The sequence below is a fragment of the Barbus barbus genome (genome assembly GCF_936440315.1).
Source record: "Barbus barbus genome assembly, chromosome: 35".
Classification (NCBI taxonomy): Eukaryota; Metazoa; Chordata; class Actinopteri; order Cypriniformes; family Cyprinidae; genus Barbus; species Barbus barbus.
In genome coordinates, this window is record NC_136763.1 from 21,409,210 (window position 1) to 21,428,959 (window position 19,750).

Sequence of the window (19,750 nt, forward strand, 5' to 3'; positions counted from 1 at the left end):
TGGAACATGAGCAACCCATTCTCCTTTGAACAGTAGAGCAAGTTACTTTTAGTCAATTAGTTGGCTTAAAAATGAAAGAAACTCCATCAGCGTTTCTCCCCTGATTTAAACATCTTTCAATTTTCTTTTTTGTTGAAATTCGTAAAGTCACTTTAATCACAGCCAAAAAAAGGATTTTCGTTTGAGTGTTATTACAGAGGTCTTAATATAAATAAGTGGCATGTTTTCCGCAGTCTAAGCGCCTGCTCTTCAGAAAATGAAAGAGCTGTTAGAATTTCTCCTCCTTAACAAGCACGTTTAAGTCAGTATCATAGCATTTCACTTATAGGCGCTCATTTAAAAGCACAGGCTTGTTATTTTTCAGTATTTGTTATGTCTAAGAGCCTAGTGTTCTTGCTGAGAGGTCAGGTTTTGCAGAATGAGAAAGCCACTGAAGGCTTTTATCACAGCATCTGTAATCAGCTTTAAGTATAGACTCAAAGTTTGAGATGTTATAAGATTTTATTTACAGAAGGAAAGTTATAGCAACAGACCCCAGAAAGGCCCCTTCAGATGCCACCCAGTGTGGATTTCATTTCAACTTTGGGGGAACACATTGCTTGAGTGTCATATAAAATGAGGAAACTTTTGTGGACAAAAAAAGTCCATTGTCTGTTATCAGCTGTGTAGCAATGTATGAAGCACTGCTCACACAGAAGTCATTATCAAACCAAGCAAATTTCTGTTGGTTAACGTGACAAATTTACATGACCAGCTGTACCCTCTGCGAAATCTGTATGGGGAAATCTTTCGGCCTCATGTGAAACAGTTGATCGTGTGATGTGCTAATAAAAAGGCTGAAAATTTGCTGATCAATGGGTAAATGTGACTACATATTTGAACCACATATTCAAGCTATTCACCCCAAATTCCGTCATTAGTTTGTCTTTCAAAAACTTGTATGACTTTCTTCTGTTAAAAGAGTTATTTTGTGTCCTAACTGCTCGCTTTCTCACAATGAAAGTGACTCATTATGACTTTTGGCTTTTTAAGCAAAAATTTAATAAAATTATTTCACTATTGCATTAAGAAAAATAAACTTAAATGTACAGTGTGTAATATTGACAGCTAGTGGTTGAAATGGATATTGCAGTCCAAATTCCAATTACTGGAGAGAGTCGTTTTCCTTTGCCCCTCCTCCTCAGAATGAGCAAAATCGACCCTTCGCAGGGGGCTTGATTGACAGGCGATCTGACCAGTCATAACCAGACAGAAGAGTAGATTAACTTTGGTGGACTTAAACTTGATAAAGGGTGTGTATTGTCATTTTTCCGTAGTTGAAATAAAATACCTTCTGATGTTCATTCATGTTTATTTCGTGCTTTAAGTACATATGAAAAGATGATCAGTTCACATGCTGCTTGAACTGAGACGCTACAGCAATCTGTTATGATGCATTAAAGAGCCACAAAATGGTATTTATTGTTTGAATTTCTTAAAAAAAAGACAAAACTTGAAGGCTGAGACTTTGTATCATACCAGAAGTAACCTGCTCTGTCTTGTCTGTCGGTGTGTTGTCAGTTTCCTCTTTGCTCTGGGATGTATTTTTCACTATACGTGAGAACGTGATGTGTGACGTAAGAGCAGCATGGCTTGTCGAACATTGCAACAGTAAGGGGGGTTGGTCTTTGGGAAGGCTCAATTACAATGGAAGGTGACCATCCACACAGTAAGTTGATGAGTTGATTTATCTCTCATAGAGCTTTTAGATGGATACCGAGGCATTTTAGGTCAGATAGAATCTGCGACCTCTGACCAAGTTAATTTGCTTGCTTCCATGGTTGCAATAAGCTGTGTTTTCTGATGACTGGCATTCCTGGGTGTCTAGATACTATTGGGTATTGGGCAATGAGTGGAATCACATAGACAGGGCTTTTCGAAGAATTCTGGCAGAGCACACATTGCAAAGTCTGTAAAAAATACGCCTAGAATTTACATACAGTACCTATAATGTTATTACCTTTTAGTTTTGTATGCATACAGTACATTCATAACGAGTATATATATTCTAAATTATTTTCTATGTTTACAATTAATTGTGATTGTCCTCCCAATTTATTTTACTGTACAAGTCACATTTAGGCTTGACTTTGCTGTGTATTCTGTAAGGATCAAATTATGAACAAGTTATTTCAGGGAAAATAGATAAATATTTACAGGAAAAGGAAACAACAGCATCCTGCTAATTACATTTCCTTGATCTTCTCACTTATGCACATTCATCTGTGGCAAATTGGCATGACTGAAGTCATTATATTGGTTTACTCAAGGTCTTGTAACTCATCAGGATGGGTTTGTGTAAATAGAATTGGCAACACACTGAGAAAACATTCCCTCAGGATTAAGAGGTTCGAATAAATATGCAGCCATTGGCAGTGTCTATTAAACTAAATTTATTTTATTTTATTTCATGATATTTAGTTATTGTGTTTTTCTTTTTTTTCTGTCTTGCAATAAAATGTCTTGCAATAATGTCTTGCAATAAAATTCTGAACTCCGGTTCGGAAAGGCTTTATTTTATTTTAGCACAAAAAGGCGAATAAAAGAGCAAAACATGGAAAAAGATGTTGGGCAGCTCCATAAATATTCACTAGTGCTTAATGGATGGGTTTGGAAGCTGTTGGTCCTCCTGTCTATTTGTTGGTGTTGTTAATGTTGCTTTTTCCCCTACGTCTCATCTCCCTCATGCTCATTAGCCCCACACAGCACGCTGGGAACATCAATCCTCCCCAGCAGAGAAAAACAGCATTGCTGTCATTCGATTAATGGCAATGCTCGAGTTCCAGCCCGCTGCCAAAGACCCGTTCTAAATCACTACTTATTCCCACATCGGCACTGCAGAATGGAATTCGGGTTGGTTCGTTTGGCCGAGGTTTGGTTAAGTTTGCCTGTTACAGTCGATCTGAGATGAAGATGGCTCATTCGAAGCAGATAGTCAAGCTGCCATTTTGCCTGACCAGTTTCTAAATCATGTATAAAATAAGCAGCATGAATTATTGATTGCCCCAAAGTCTCGCAGTCAGGACAGTTTAGAGGCTGAATTGATGTGCCTTGAAAAATGCCGCCAAACAGAGCTTGTGTAAAATGGCGAAGAAACGATCGCAAGTTTTCCCCGCGGAGCCTCTTTTAATCTTTATTTTTATTTGCCAATTTAATAACTCAAGCTATTTTGCAGCTGATGTGTGCTTGTAATAAGATGGTGTAGATTGTCAATACAAAAGTGGTCAAAGTGAAATGGATTTCAGATTTTATTTTTTTCTCCTAACATGAATGAACCCAATATCCACAAAGCAGTACATTCCTTCTGCCATTGCAAAACTATTCTTATTCTTATTCTTATGCTCTTGTTTATTATTCTTATTCTTAACACAGATGTTAGACTTGTGTCCATGTGTCCTGTGTTTTTCCTCCCTCTTGTTTCCTCATGCCCTTATTTGGTCTTCCTGTTCCTGTCCTCGTTTGGTGTTATTATTAGTTTATTAGTCTCTGTCTGTGTTTGATTACTCCTCACCTGTTTCAGTTCTTCCTCGTTTGATTTGAGAATGAATGAGAATGAGCTTTATTGGCCAAGTATGTTTACACATACAAGGAATTTGTTGTAGTGACAGAAGCTCCACAGTGCAACAGAAAGACAGCAACAAGACAGGACACAGATAATAAAAACAAAATAACAACAAATAGCTAATAACCAATGTACAAAGCAGCAAAAAAAAAAAACAAAACAACAATAATATACACAACTATGTATGTACAGGTGTGTGCAAATTAGAAATGAGAAAAATAAAAATGAAATAAGTGAGTGAGTGAGGTGAATGGATAATGTATTAGTTGTGTGTTCCACGTTTATTGTTGAGTGTTCATGAGATGTATTGACTGAGGGAAGAAACTGTTCCTGTGTCTGGTTGTTCTGGTGCACAGACCTCTGTAGCGTGACCAGACGGTAACAGTTCAAAGAGGGAGTGTGCTGGGTGTGAGGGGTCCAGAGTGATTTTATCAGCCCTTTTGCTCACTCTGGATGAGTACAGTTCTTGGAGAGTGGGGAGGGTTGTACCAATGATTCGCTCAGCAGTCCGGACTCCCCTCCGTAGTCTTCTGAGGTCAGATTTGGTCGCTGAGCTGAACCAGACAATAATAGAAGTGCAGAGGATGGATTCAATGATGGCGGAGTAGAACAGTTTCAGTAAGTCCTGTGGCAGGTTGAACTTCCTCAGCTGGCGAAGAAAGTGCAACCTCTGCTGGGCCTTTTTCACAATGGAGTCAATGTGAATATCCCACTTCAGGTCCTGAGAGATGGTGGTGCCCAGGAATCTGAATAACTCCACTGCAGTCACAGTGCTGTTCATGATGGTGAGTGGGGGAAGAGCAGGGAGGTTTCTCCTGAAGTCCACAATCATCTCCACAGTTTTGAGCGTGTTAAGCTCCAGGTTGTTGAGACTGCACCAGACAGCCAGCTCCTTAACCTCCTGTCTGTAAGCAGACTCGTCACCGTCCTGGATGAGGCCGATCAGTGTGGTGTCGTCTGCAAACTTCAGGAGCTTGACAGAGGGGTCTTTAGATGTGCAGTCATTGGTGTAGAGGGAGAAGAGCAGTGGGGAGAGAACGCAGCCCTGAGGAGCTCCAGTGCTGATGGTGCGAGTGCTGGATGTGAATTTACCAAGCTTTACTAGCTGCTGTCTGTTTGTCAGGAAGCTGTTGGTCCACTGGCAGACGGAGGTGGGGATGGAGAGCTGGGTTAGTTTATTCTGAAGGGTTTTCGTGATGATGGTGTTAAAAGCGGAGCTGAAGTCCACAAACAGGATCCTCACCAAAGTCCCTGGTCTGTCCAGATGCTGCAGGATGAAGTGCAGTCCCATGTTGACTGCATCATCCACATACCTGTTTGCTCTATAGGCAAACTGCAGGGGGTCCAGTAAGGGTCCAGTGATGCCCTTCAGATAAGCTAAAACCAGTCTTTCAAATGATTTCAGGGCTACAGACGTTAGGGCCACAGGTCTGTAGTCATTAAGTCCAGTAATTTTGGGTTTCTTTGGAACGGGGATGATGGTGGAGCGTTTGAAGCATGAGGGGACTTCACACAGCTCCAGTGATCTATTGAAGATCTGTGTGAAGATGGGGACCAGCTGATCAGCACAGATTTTTAGGCAGGCTGGTGACACACCGTCTGGACCTGGTGCGTTCCTTCTTTTGTTCTTTCTGAAGACCTGGCACACATCTTCTTCGCTGATTTGAATTGTAGATGTAGGGGAGAGAGGGGTTGCTGGAGGTGTTAATGGTTGTGTGGAGAGGTGTTCAGGGCGGGTGTGGGGTGATCGTTCAAAACGACAAAATAACTTGTTTAAGTCATTTGCCAGGTGTTGATTCTCCAGAGTGCTGGGGGATGGTGTCTTGTAACTGGTGATATCCTTCATTCCTATCCACACTGAAGCAGGATCACTGGAAGATAATTTTTTCCTGAGCTTGTCAAAATAATTCCTCTTTGCCACTCTAATCTCCTTTTCCAGTGTGTATTTGGCCTGTTTGTACAAGACTTTATCCCCCTTTCTGTGAGCATCTTCTTTGGCCTGACGGAGCTGTCTGAGTTTGGCAGTGAACCATGGTTTGTCATTGTTGTAGAATAGATGAGTCCTGGTAGGAATGCACATATCCTCACAGAAACTGATATATGATGTTGCAGTCTCTGTGAGCTCGTCCAGATCATTTGCAGCAGCTTCAAAAACAGACCAATCAGTGAGGTCGAAACAGGCTTGTAGATCCCACTCTGTTTCGTTTGTCCATCTTTTAACAAATCTTAATACAGGCTTTGCAGTCTTAAGTTTCTGCCTGTAGGATGGAATAAGATGAACCAAACAGTTTATTGCTGTGTAACAGTGATCCAATATATTACTATCTCTGGTGGGACATGTGATGTGCTGTCTGTATTTTGGCAGTTCGTGGGAGAGATTTCCCAGTGTTCTTAAGCCTTGTGTTTCCCCGTGTCTTATTTCCGGTATTGTTTGTCTTTACCCAGCTACATGTACCCCTTTTGATGTTCATTAAAAAGAAGCATTCCTCGTGCTGCTCGACTCCTTGCTCCGAGAGCAGTGTGAGAGAATACTGGACCTAACAAAGAGTAAGCGGCGCCCCATCTTCCCTTTTGTTTTCCTCGTTTTTCCCGTGGCAATGGACACCGCCGCTCGGATCATCGCCCTTTCGGATCAATCTCCCCTTTGAGGAGTATGCCAGGGAGTTCTGCAGGCTTGTCGCGGCGTCGGCTCTCGATGAAGTTGCCATCCTCTTGCTGTTCTGGCACGGGGCCAACTACCATTGCCCTGTGGACCTCCCAGACACCACAGGACTAAAATAGAGGGAAGGGATCCTCCGGTGTCTGGAGAGTGTCCTGCACCGAGCCAGGACTAGCCTGCTGTCGTCCTCGGCTATCCCAAGCCCGTAGACGGCAGGCTTGGGAAAGCCGTGGACGGCGGCGTAGAGTTCCCTGTGGACGGCAGGCTTGGGAAAGCTGTGAACAGCAGCGGACTTGGGAGAGCCACGGACTGCGGCCTTAATTTCCCTGTGGACGGCGGGCGGGAGAGAGTATCTAACCTTTCATTGGATAATAAGAATTTAAAATGGGGGGAAACATTATTATGAAATGTTTTTCTCTAATACACATCGGCCACAATTAATGGCACCCTTTTATTCAATACTTTTTAAAACCTCCATTTGCCAGTTTAACAGCTCTAAATTTTCTCTCTCTAGATAGATAGATAGATAGATAGATGGATATATAAAAATGTTTTTTGAAAGAAGCCTCTTATTGCTTACCCAGGCTACATTTATCAAAATATACAGTAAAAACAGTAGTATTGTGAAATATTATAATTGTAAACAATTGTTTTCTGTTTTTATATTTGTAAATTCTATTTATGACAAAGATATTTCCCACAGCCATTACTCTAGTCTAGAGTATCACATGTTTGGTGTTCAACTATTATTATTATTATTATGATTATTATGATTAATAGTATTATTGCTCTGTTATTAATGGTTATTATGATCAGTATTGAAAACAGTTTTTTTTGTTTGTTTGTTTTTTTTTTGTGGGGGGAAAAAAAATGACAAGATTTCACAATATTACTGTTTTTTTTTTTACTGTATTTTTAATCAGTAGTGTGTACAAATCAATGAACTGTTACTCGTTGAACATTTTTGGCTTGCTATATTTTAATACATTTATTATATATCAGTTGTTAATATTATAATAAAAGAGAATAGAATAGTACCAGTGCAAAGAAAGACCGTGTCCTTTGTGTATGTGTGTGTGTGTGTTTTTTTTAAGCTCCTCTCCACTTTGGATTATGGGCAATATACTGTTTCACGAGATGTACAACAGTTATACACTATAAATCATAATGCATTATGAGTTTAAAACTGTGAACTAGAGGGTATAGGGAATCAAATTGTTCACCAAAATTCAGACACGCCTCATAACAGATGACAGTATATGGATTTTGGACACCGCTAAAGTCAGTCCTTATTAAAAATACGGTACATCCTAGTACACAGTACTGCATCCTAGTACAGTACACAGGCTTTCCTGTAGCTCAAATAGTAGATGCATGGCGCTAGCAACACCAAGGTCATGGGTTCGATTCCCAGGGAAAGCAAGAGCTGATAAAATGTAAAAACTGTAACTTGAATGCAATGTAAGTCGCTTTGGATAAAAACGGCTGCTAAATGCATAAATGTAAATGTACATATCTGTGGACCTCAAAAAAAAAAAAAAAACTTAAACCAAGTAGCACACAATTTATAAACTAATTTCAAACATGGAGTTACTCAAAATTAGAACCCTGCCTAGTTGTTTTATGAAAACAGTTTATCGCTTGCATATAGCACATCTGCTATGCTAAAGCTCTGGGTCCATTCATCACTCACATTATTGCAATCAGGTGCACCGTGCCGGCAGTACAATGACAAAAAAATGGATCTATGATTGAATAAAGGAGCAGCACTCTATAGAAACGAATACATTTTGACTAACCTCTCTGCCTGGAGCTATATGAAGACAGAAGACAGATCTAAGTATTCATATGGTGAAATTGGGTTTCCGTATACTCTATCTAGCAGAAAACAGGGGAGTGACTTAGGAATTTAGTCATTTGTCTTGCTTTGGATGGTTATTTATCTTGCCTGCAGTGCATGATGGTTCTGAGTTAAAAACTCCTGAGCATATTCATCATTTCCAGCATAACTGAGTTGTGTTTGGACTGTTCTGAACAACAGCTTGCCATTTATGATGGATTTCTAACTTGCTCCATCATCATTTGTGAGCGAGGATGTCCATGTTCTGAAGTGTTCTGGTTCAAAAGTGTTGTTTGCTTTAATAATCTTAGTATAGTTCCATTATGATTTACCAACAGACAGTACTGAGACTATTTTTGATCACCTGTGCTGGTTATTATGAACTGAGAGATGGCACATGATGTGTTCCTGTTTTTAATTATTGTCTTTTTGTGCTTCATGAGAAAACATATCCACAAAATGTATTCCACTGTATGACCGTAGCTTGGTTACACACCTAACCAGAGGTCTTGTTATCATTACAATTACATTGATCAAATAGCCACTCTTCCGCAGCCTTACCAATTCCAAATGTGGAACATTTACCAAATGTTTTATTTATTTACTTGCTTGCATACTTACTTGTTTAGACATTTGCTGGCCTCCATGAAAAATGCTAATGCAAGGAGCAATGTGTGCTACATGGAAGTCTATTTCCACTGGAGTGAACACACAAACAAACAAATACATAAATGCAATTGTGAATTTTTGCCTCACAGTTCTGACTTTTTTTCTATTTTATTTTTTATCTCACAGTTCTGACTTCTCACAACTCTGAGTTTACATCAAATCACAACTGGGCAGAAAAAAAGGGCAGAATAGCAAGATATAAACTCACAATTGTGAGATACAAATTCAGAGAATAAAAGTCTGAGTTTATATATCACAGTTTTTTCTTTATTCCATGGCAGAACCAAAAGAACAGAATTGTGCACTGTAAAAAGTGATAAGTTGACTTAACTTAAAAAAATTATTAGGAAACCCCTTGCCTTAAAATGATCAAGTAAATAATAATTTAAAAAAAATAAGTCAAGTGAATTGTCAGGTTCACTTAACTTATTTTTTTCATTATTATTAACTTAAAAATTTTCAAGGCAACAGGTTTTTTTTTTAAGTTAAGTCAACTTATCACTTTTTACAGTGTGTGATTTAAAATGCAGAATTGTGAGATAAAAAGCCAACAATGACAAAGAAGTGCAATTATGAGGTTTAAATTCAGAATTCAGAGAAAAAAGTCAGAAATGCAAGATGTAAACTTAAAATTCTGGTATTTTTTTCTTGCAATTTGAGCTTTTATCTTGCAATTCATAAAAAGTCAGAATAGTGAGATAAATAGTGAGTTTTATTTCCTTGGCAGAAACAGGCTTCCATAGTGCTGCTCTAATAATAATAATAATAATAATAATAATTATTATTATTATTCAGTCAGTCAATATTAAATTGAATATGCATGCCAGCCATTTTCAACAATGATAATACTTAAACATGTTTCTTAAGCACGACCTCCTGAGATGGCCTCAGTTTGTTTTGTTTTCTGGATATGTTTGTAATGTTTATATTCATGGCACTAGTCTTGCAAACTGTTCATAAATCTCTAAAATAAAATGGCAGAGCCACACTTGTATTTTTATTTTTTTTTGTTGTTGGACTGAGCCCTTTGCAATGTTTTCTGAGATTGCCTTACATTTTGGCCAAAAATGAGGTATATTAAAAGGCATCACAATTTTAGTACATATAATTTTGAGATGGTATTTGTGTTGACATCGAGCCTATAATGGCCTAAAATGCTTTCCAGAAAGGCAGTATACTAAGGTTTGAGCCCATGTAATGCTGGTGGATGACTCTGGGAAAGATGTCTGCTCCTCTAATAGGTAGTTTGGGCTGTGAGCCTCCGTTGCTTTTGACCCCCTATGTCTTAATTGAAGGCCAGCTGTTGGTGACAAAATGCATTTGTCTACTTGTCTGACTGGATTTAATCTAAACAATATAAATAGCAGTGTGGCTATTTTGCACATTTGTTCATCAGCAGAAGCTAATTAAAAGACATCTGTTTTAATTAGAAGGGCGGGCATTTTACAAACCTTTTATTCCAGCAGAAGTTTGTTGCAGCTGCAGATTTCTCTCTCTCTCGGTCCTTTATTTGTGGAAATCAAGCTTGAAGAAAGGTATTCTAAGTTTATAAGGTTGGTTGAAGTCTAAATGACCACGATGATGAGTTGTGAGAGGATAAACACCTCTGAAATTGATATGACTGTATGTATTGAACCATAGAGGAATATGAAGGAAAAAAAAGTACCAGATTAATTTTATCTGCTGAACTTTCAGACATCATAATAAAATTCACTATACTGCATTTCACAGTATACACCCTTTGAAAATGCTTTATTTCTTATTATTTATTTTTAGTTTACACTTTACACTTTTAAAAAGAACACTTTTTACAGAAATAATATACTTTAAAATTATATACTTCAATGCAAATTGAATGTTTTGATCATGTAATTTCATGTTATTTACAATTAAATGAAAATGTATTATAATTGATTTTGTATATTAAATGCATATAGTTGAATTTAAAGAGTGCATCTTTATATGTAATTTCAAAATTAATTATTTTGTGCTGCCAAATGTACTGCAAACATTTATGGTAAACATAAATACATTTCCAGTGAAATTTGCATGCCATGCATTTAAAAATATTTGTAATGATCAAGTTGCATTAAATTTCATTAAAAATATTAAGTGTAATATCATATATCATAGTTTAAATGTAAAATCAAATAATATGGTACAGTTACAAATACAATCAAATACTTTATAGTCAACACTTCAAAATAAGTGTTCTGCTTTAAAGCAAAACAAAAGACTTTAAAATAAAGCTTTAAATTTGACAATATTACAAAAGTTAACTTACAGTAAGTGTGTTAAGAAATACTGTCATGAACGTAAATACACATCAATGGCCTTTTTCACTAATATTATATCAACTGCAAATACTTTTTTCTTAAAATTAAAAATGTGCATATTTAATACAATCACGCACACTTCTTATTCACAATGGAATAAACAGCTAAAGGTTGTCGTTAGGCATATTCATAGTATATACTGCATTTGGGGGCAGTCGTGCCTAATGGATAGTGAGTCGGACTTGCAACCTGAAGGTTGTGGGTTCGAGTCTCAGGTTCGGCAGGGATTGTAGGTGGGGCAGTGAATAACCAACACTCTCTCCACCCTCAATACCACGACTGGGTGAGACCATTGAGCAAGGCACCGAACCCCCAACTGCTCCCCGGGCGCCACAGCATTGCTGCCCACTGCTCCGAGTGTATGTTCACTACTGTGTATACACTTGGATGGGTTAAATGCAAAGCACAAATTCCGAGTGTGGGTCACCATACTTGGCCACACACCACTTCCCTTTCCCCTATATACTGCATAATATAGCACATTTAAAAAATATTAAGGATGCACATTTTCAGTGAAACATTTTCAATTTGTTATGCATCTGCCTGAAGACATAGTGCTTGAAATGCAAACAAAAATGTGTTCTCTTCTAGTGCTGTGGAGTGCTAGAATTAAGCTGTTATATCACAATATGTACTGCTAGAATTCTACCTGGACCGATCACCATCTATAACTGGGAATAACTGTTTTATAATATTGGATTATGGTATTTATTCACAATCCTGCAGCATTTAAAATGATAGTAAAAAATAAAAACACTTTATTTACTCACACCGTATAACAAATGGGTACTGGAGCTATCAAGCTGTCAAAATGATCAATTGTACTTACAGTTTTGATCTTTCTTTTTTTTTAAATCATTAATTTGATTACTATACACAGCTGTTCAAAAGTTTGGGATCAGTAAAGGTTTTTTTTAATGTTTTACAAAAGTCTCTTATGCTCATCAATGCATGTTTTTTCCTTCTGGAGCATCAGTGAGCGTTTGAACCTTCTGTAATAGTTGAATATGAGTCCCTCAGTCGTCCTCAGTGTGGAAAGATGGATCTCAAAATCATACAGTCATTGTTGGAAAGGGTTGAAATACACAAAAATGCTGGAAAACCAAAGAATTTGTGGGACCTGAAGGATTTTTCTGAAGAACAGCAGGCAGTTTAACTGTTCAGGACAAACAAGGGACTCATGAACAACTATCACTAAACAAAAAAAAAACACAGCTTTGGATCGTTCAGGTATAACAACACCGTATTAATAATCAAGTGTAAACTTTTAATGTAAATGTAAACTTTTGAACAGGGTCATTTTTATAAATTCAACTATTTTCTTTCGTGGACTGTAAACATCTTTTATGTGAAATATCTTATTCAAATTAGGAGGTTATTGAGGCAAAAGTCATAGTTAATGGTTTGTTGATAGCTAGAATTGGACCTTAAAATAAAGTGTGACCAAAATACTTTATATGCAGCACATGCATCATTGCAGGATGGCTTTATAGTGTTTTTTATAGGTTTTCTAGGTTTTTTGTGTATCACAGCTCCAGTCCCCATTTAGTAAAATTATACGGGAAAACAGAGGCCTGGATATATATATAAAACTGAAATGTGTTTTAGAATGCTGGCGGTAGGTAAATGTGAGAAGAAATTTTCCTTTAACATGTGGTCTCTTACTTTAATTTCGCTGCTTAAATTCTTAAGTTGATACAAGGCTAATAAAATCACGTACAAGGTAATCCACATTCTTTATCTTGTAATATGAGTTACAATAAATGTCAGACTCTGACCCCAAATTCTTGTCCATATTTCACTGCAGCTTGCCACGTTGCTCTTAAAATCACCCATTTTATCCTTCCAATTTTCTGCACTATTCAGTTGGTGGCCCTTTGCCACTCGCTCTGGTCTACTGAGCTTTCCTTCTCCTTGCTAAGCGGCCTCTAAAAAGTCTTCTTGATGAAATAGTTTTGTGTGTGTGTGTGTGTGTGTGTGTGTGCTGTGTTTCTTCATACTTTCCTCAAGGTAGATGAGTTTAATAATGCAGATATTATGCAAATGCACTCATTAAATAGAAAATGCATTGCAACAAAGCAGATGCCTCCAAACATGTTATCTTGTTTGTAACATTTATAAATACTTATTCACCAAGCCTGAGCTGTTTATCACAACAGACTAATGAAAAATGAATTAAAAAGCACGGTAATGAGGTTATTATACCCTGGTAGAGTTCAGCGTGGTGTGAAAACCACCAAAGTGTTGACGGTTTGGACAGCAGATGATATTGTTTGTTTATCTGTGGTTTTGATTTATGTCTAGCTAATGATAGGCTCTTGCTTATTAGACAAAATAATCAAAATAGTCTTTGTCATAAAATCATGTTCATTTAAACTTTACGTGACTTTTTCAAGGGGATGCCAGTAATATCGGTACCTCATCTTCGCTGTACCTGCTCTTTTATTTTTCCAGGTTTTTATGTACCACATTACACTGTCATGTCACCTGTCTTCATGCAGAAAGCTCTGATACATTAATGGCGAATGATCACACATTACAAAACTGCTGGGGGAGGATGGTGACAGGCCTCAATTTTACTGTCTTGATGTGTGACTTTGATTTTTTTTATACTTTTAAATATCTTTGACTGAGATCTTCAAAGAACAGTGACAGTTTTACATCTCTTTTTGCATCTCTTTTTCCTGTCTTTTTGTTAAGCTTTCAAATAGAAATTCCAGCGAAACCATTTTTCCATTTTTGCACATCACATTTAACACTGAAAACAGAGAAAACATATGGAGAGTTTTATAATGAAATTTATAAGTAATGGAAAGTTTTTTTTTTTTTTTTTTTGTGATACCAGGTTATTATATTTTCAGGTTTTTGTGTGGTAAAGACAGACTTTGAGATCCCTTTGTGTTAAGATTGTACAAAAATACTGATCTAGAGGTTGATTTAAAACACATGCTAAAATAATGTTTTAATCTTTATGCAAATTGATAAGGAAGTTCTCAAGAGGTCAGAGGTCATAGAATCATCCACACCTGACGTACATACAGTAAATGGGTCAATGAAAAATAAGAATCCTCATGATAAAGAAAAGGAAACATATTTTATGTCTCGAATTTTGTGCCAGGTTATTGGAAATTCTCTTCATGTTGTATTCATGTATATAACCTACACAAAACCCTCCCTAAACCTAACCAATAGTGTTCACAAAAGCAAACATTCGATAAAAAAAAACATATTTGCTAAAGTCAGCATGCAATGTTAGCTTGCTTCTCTAAGTCTTTGAAAACTTTTTCATGACTCATGTTTCACAAGACTCACAACCGAGTGCTCATCACAAGTGCAATGTTGTACCAGGTGCGCTACCAAGCAAGTTTACATTTGAGCCTGGTTATGTGATGGAAACATTAAAATTTATATAGTTTACTAATCATGCATTATGGTAAAAGCTCTTTGAGGTCATAACATAGTGTTGTGCAAGGAGCCACAAATTTACTCTTTATTAATTGATGATCTGCCCCCTAATCATAAGTTGAGTGAAAAGAAATCAACATTGTTGCTATTTTACTGCCTCAAGTGTTCATTTCAGATGGAAAATACAATGAATTGTATGTATGTTTTTGAACATGTTGGTAAAAGCATGTTTTACTAAGGAGCTTAAGTTGCTGAAAATGTCATGTGGTATAACCATCAAGTAAAATGCAATGACATATTTTCCTTACATTTTTTGATACGTGTGAATGTCACTTCAAAATAATGTTTTCCCCTTTTATAAGTTTTAAAATAAGTTTTAAATGTTTTTCTTTTTTTTTTAAATGTTATAAATTCATATTTAATTAAGATCACGGGCAGTTGCACAACTTGACATTTCACCACCAGAACTATATAGTTTTAAAATATAGTTTTAAATGTAAGCATTAAATAATAATATGAATTTAGTTTATTAAATATCAGGTTTTTGTGGAGTTGCACCATATGATATTTACTAACCTTAACTGCTATTTTAGGAGACTTGAAAAGGAAAGGGGTGTGTGGCCAAGTATGGTGACCCATACTCAGAATTTGTGCACACCCATCCAAGTGCACACACACAGTAGTGAACATACACCCGGAGCAGTGGGCAGCCAATGCTGCGGTGCCCGGGAGCAGTTGGGGGTTCGGTGCCTTGCTCAAGGGTCTCATCTCAGTCGTGGTATTGAGGGTGGAGAGAGTGTTGGTTATTCAATCCCCCCACCTACAATCCCTGCCAGACCTGAGACTCGAAACCACAACCTTCAGGTTACAAGTCCGACTCACTATCCATTAGGCCACGACTGCCCAATTGATGATCTTGATGCACAAGGTCTTCAGGGGTCCCTTCCATGATTTAGTTTCCTTTGAATTATTGGTTACATTACTTGACTTTGTCGGTCATACCAGATGACTTTAATACATAAATGTATAGCCCTCCCAAAAAATAAAAAATAAAAAAAGATTAAAAAGACAGCAAATATGTCGGGTAGGCACAGTATAAACAAAAGCAAATATTTTGTTCATTAAAACAGAGCTTGTTCTACTGGGACTCAAATTACGTTGCTAATGTGCACCCAAGGAAAGCACAATTTTACAAACTAACCGTGCAGATGGCCAAGTTTGTAACAGCATATTGCAGAAGGGAATTCACCGAGGACATCTGACAAAGTCAATTTAAGTTTTAAAAGCCTAAAAAAGAAGTAGTCTTAGAGTAACTCTTGCATGATTTCAGAGAAGTTAACACTGAAAAACTGCCAGAAGACTGTGTTGTAATGAAGGAAGTGATATGGAGGGTGGTAGAGCATACCTGTCCTTACTTTCTCTGACAGTGACCTCAGCTTTACTGAAAGACAGTTTTTCGATTAACCGTTCCTCTGTTCCTCTTGTAATTACAGCATGTCCATGTTCACGTGCTTCCAAGGAAGGCTGGAGACTTTGAGAAGAACGACAGCATCTATGATGAGGTGAGGTTCAAGTGTCGTACAGCTTCCAGTTCATGTATTACATGTTGTCTCACATATTCTGACAGTGCAATTAACTACATACTGTTATCATGCAAGTCAAATTTGGACTGTATGGTTCTTAAAGGGACAGCTCACCCTAAAATGAACATTATGCAGTTCCAAATATGTATGGCTTCTGTTTTCTGTGAAATACAAAAGAAGATATTTTGATGAATTGAAATGAAATTAATTATTTGATAAAATAAATTGGTTTGGCAAACAGTAATGTTTGTTATTTGAAAATGTACTGATGTTGACCCCTCCAAACTCACACCAAAATATCTGTCTGGATTTATTGAAGTAAATTAAAGTCATATAAATCATTCAATCAAAGTAAAATCCTTCCGAGAGTTTTACTTTATTTATTTATTATTATTATTTTACTGTGACATTTTACATGTAATTGAAGTATGTACTTACTAACGCTAGCCTGAATATCAGCAGGTTCATATGAATATTCCACTCAACCCATTTATAAGCCTTGCTTTTTTAATTCCCAAAAGTGCTTGGAGAGAAATGAAGGGCCTCATCAACAATGCTCGACTGGTGCATGATAAATTAGCGTGGTTTTAATTTGCATATGGTCATGAGAGTTATTGTGGAGTTTTGCTTTATATATTTTCAGCGTCCTGCACAGCAAATGAGTGAGATTTTTTTCCCCTCTGAGTCGTTTTTGTCCTACTATAAATAATGAGTGAGGGCTGTCCCCCCTTACCTTACACTGTTAAATGTTTTATAAGCTAAACTAGACGCATTTACTCTCTCATAAAGCCTATTAAAGAGGCGACAGGATTTTAGCATCCCACTGCTATTGAAGATTAGTGAAGAAATGCTTTTCAAGCAGGTCCCTGCTATGCCATGTTTCTTGTTGTAGTAATTGTAAGCGGCAGGAGAGTGGGTGTTGAAGGGTCGTAATGTCACGTTTCAAGCCAAAGGTTTTTTGTGGACAATTTATTTTGTGCTGTGTGTGAAATAAGTAAACTGAGCTAATTATCTAGAACATGATACATCTTGCTATTTATCTTGCTATTTATGGGGGAATCTAGTCAAGAGCAGGTCTAACTGCAAAAATAAAAGAAAGAAGATACTATATTTTGCTCCAAGAAAACACAATCTTTGAGACCAACAGTTACACACACAAACGCACACACACACGGTCACACATGTTGGTTTTTGTGGTTTATGGGGACTCTCCATAGGCGTAATGGAGGGGGCCCTCACAGGAGACTTTGTGCATTTTTAGATTTTCAAAAAAACACCATTTAGTATGTTTTTTAAGCCTTTTGAATTACGGGGACATAGGCAGTGTCCTCATAAACCACCTTCATATTGTAATACCTCTGTCATACCCATGTCATTATACAAATTTGTGTCCTCATAAACCACATAAACATGCGCACACACACACACACACACACACACACACAAACAAACACGCACGCACGCACACACATACACTTTATGCATTTTATTCACTCACAAGAATTGACTCATCAGAATCATTGGCTTTTGACTTTATACTGGTCACAGTTGTTTTTGCATGCAGACTACAAAAACAGCTTAATAGAAATATATGTTTTGCTAATATGTTGTGGAACAAATTCAATACAGGCTACACTGATCTATCTGTTTGTCCCACCAAAGGAAGATGTGGGGAGTATTCAGGAAAATAGCTATTATTTTTTTAATTCTGCAGAAACTGCACACTTCAGCTTTCACAACTATGCTTTATTGACAATTTTCATTTAGGCCTTTCATTAAGTCCTTTTACCTTCCCACTCCTTCAGTTCTGCACAGGCCTCTTCCCAAACAAAAGCACCATGACTTCAGCCATCACAGTTAGCGTTGTTTATCCAGCACGGCTAACAATGGGACTCCAGTGTGCGGTTTTATTTGTCACTTTATTGAGACAATGTGACATGCTATAGTAGACTCCCGCAGTGTGGTCATAAAGAGTCTGACAGCTCCTGTGTGAAAGATACAGTCTTCAGTGCAGCGTTTGTGCTCCTGCTCTGTTTGATGTACCTGATGGCATTTCCACTTTCCTTTGCAGTGTCACCTTGCCAAAGAAAAGACTATGACTGCTTAACATACTTGTGTTGTCACGATGTTGTCTTCCCTTCACTTCTTCCCTTTATTTCTTTATTGCCTTCATTTTATTTTTCTCTTTTAATTTTCTTGTCAGTCAATCTAATGGCAGCAGAAGGCAGTTTATTCTCCTTTCAGACCACTTAAAGGGATAGCTTACCCAAAACTCATTATTTACACACACTCATATCGTTCCAAACCTGACTTTTATTTATTTTAAATTGTGGAGAGTTGTGCTGATCGCTCTTTTTATGCAGTCACAATGAATAGACACTGAAGATTTAACATTTCCAAATGGTTAAAATACACTATTCAGCTATCATAGAAGTAAATTTGACTCATGCTCTATATTCCGAGTTTTCTGAAGTCATCAACTAGCTTTGGGTGAGGAACAATTCAATTATTCAATTATTATTTTTATAATTTTACGCTGTTAACTGCTGCAACCATTTCATTGAAATATTCAGTCATGCAAAATTCATTCAGACCAGTTTTGTGAACTGGATTTGACTCAAGAAGAATTTTTTGTTCTTGAATGAAGCATTACTGCATAATGAATGTGTTTGTGGATAACAACTGAAACTTCAGTTGTATGAAGTTCCCCCAAACCATGTCACTTCATCATCCACCTGTCACTGACTTCTTCACACACTTGGGCTTCAGTCTTTCCTCAGTTTGATGCCGAGCAAAATGTTTCCCATTGACCCAAATAAATAAAACTTGCTTTCATTACTAAAGTGAACTTTGGACCAGTTCTCGTCTATCCACACAACATGCTTCTCAGCAAAGGTATGCCTAGCATTTTGACTCTTTCTGCTGATGAGAGGCTTGGTCACTGCAGAGTGTGTTTTCCATCCGACTTCTCTTAAAAGTGCCTAGACAGATCCATACTCTGTGCAGCACTGAACTGCCAAGCAATTCCAACTGCAGTGTTGAACCGATTCCCCATTGAGAGCCTCTGCATTATACTGTTTTCTCATGCCTTTTGTCATAAATGAACGACCAACCTTTTTGGGGAACATGAATGAATTAGTGTTATTGTAAAGCTGCAATGTTTGAGAAATCACACATTTGGAATGAACAATTTATCTTGCAATGACTGAAAGGGTCATCCATTTGGCCTTCACCTGGACCGCCTCCTGTTGCAAGGTTAAGTCACTTTAGAGAGGCCTACCATCTTGCAATCTCAATGAAAATTGGAGGAATGCTGTTTCCAGTTAAATAGGGTTTGTCACATAATTAAGGAAATTAGCACAAGGTGCCAGATTAACACCAATAACTCGGAGGTATCTGTAAGTGTTCTTTTTCAAATATCTCATTTCGTTTTTTAGTGCTTCAGATGAAGGCCAAAGGGATGACCCTTTCGGTCACTGCAAGAGATTTGTTCATTCCAAATGTGTGATTTCTCGAATATTGCAGGTTTACAATAACACTAATTCATCCATGTTCCCCAAAAGGGTTCGTCGTCCACTTAAGGCAAATGCATTAGAAAACAGGATAATGCAGAGACTCTCAATGGGGAATTGGTTCAATGCTGCAGCTGGAATTGTT

General features: G+C 37.4%; 1 protein-coding gene across 2 annotated transcripts in view; it reads left to right on the plus strand.

Annotated features, from left to right (window-relative positions):
* fhit (fragile histidine triad diadenosine triphosphatase) overlaps positions 1–19,750 on the plus strand; it is a 328,845-nt gene that overhangs the window by 260,618 nt on the left and 48,477 nt on the right. For both annotated transcript variants that reach the window (XM_079393098.1, XM_079393097.1), the window contains one exon: positions 16,004–16,072. In XM_079393098.1, the coding sequence (XP_079249224.1) occupies positions 16,004–16,072 (69 nt within the window). The remainder of the gene's footprint in view (positions 1–16,003; positions 16,073–19,750) is intronic.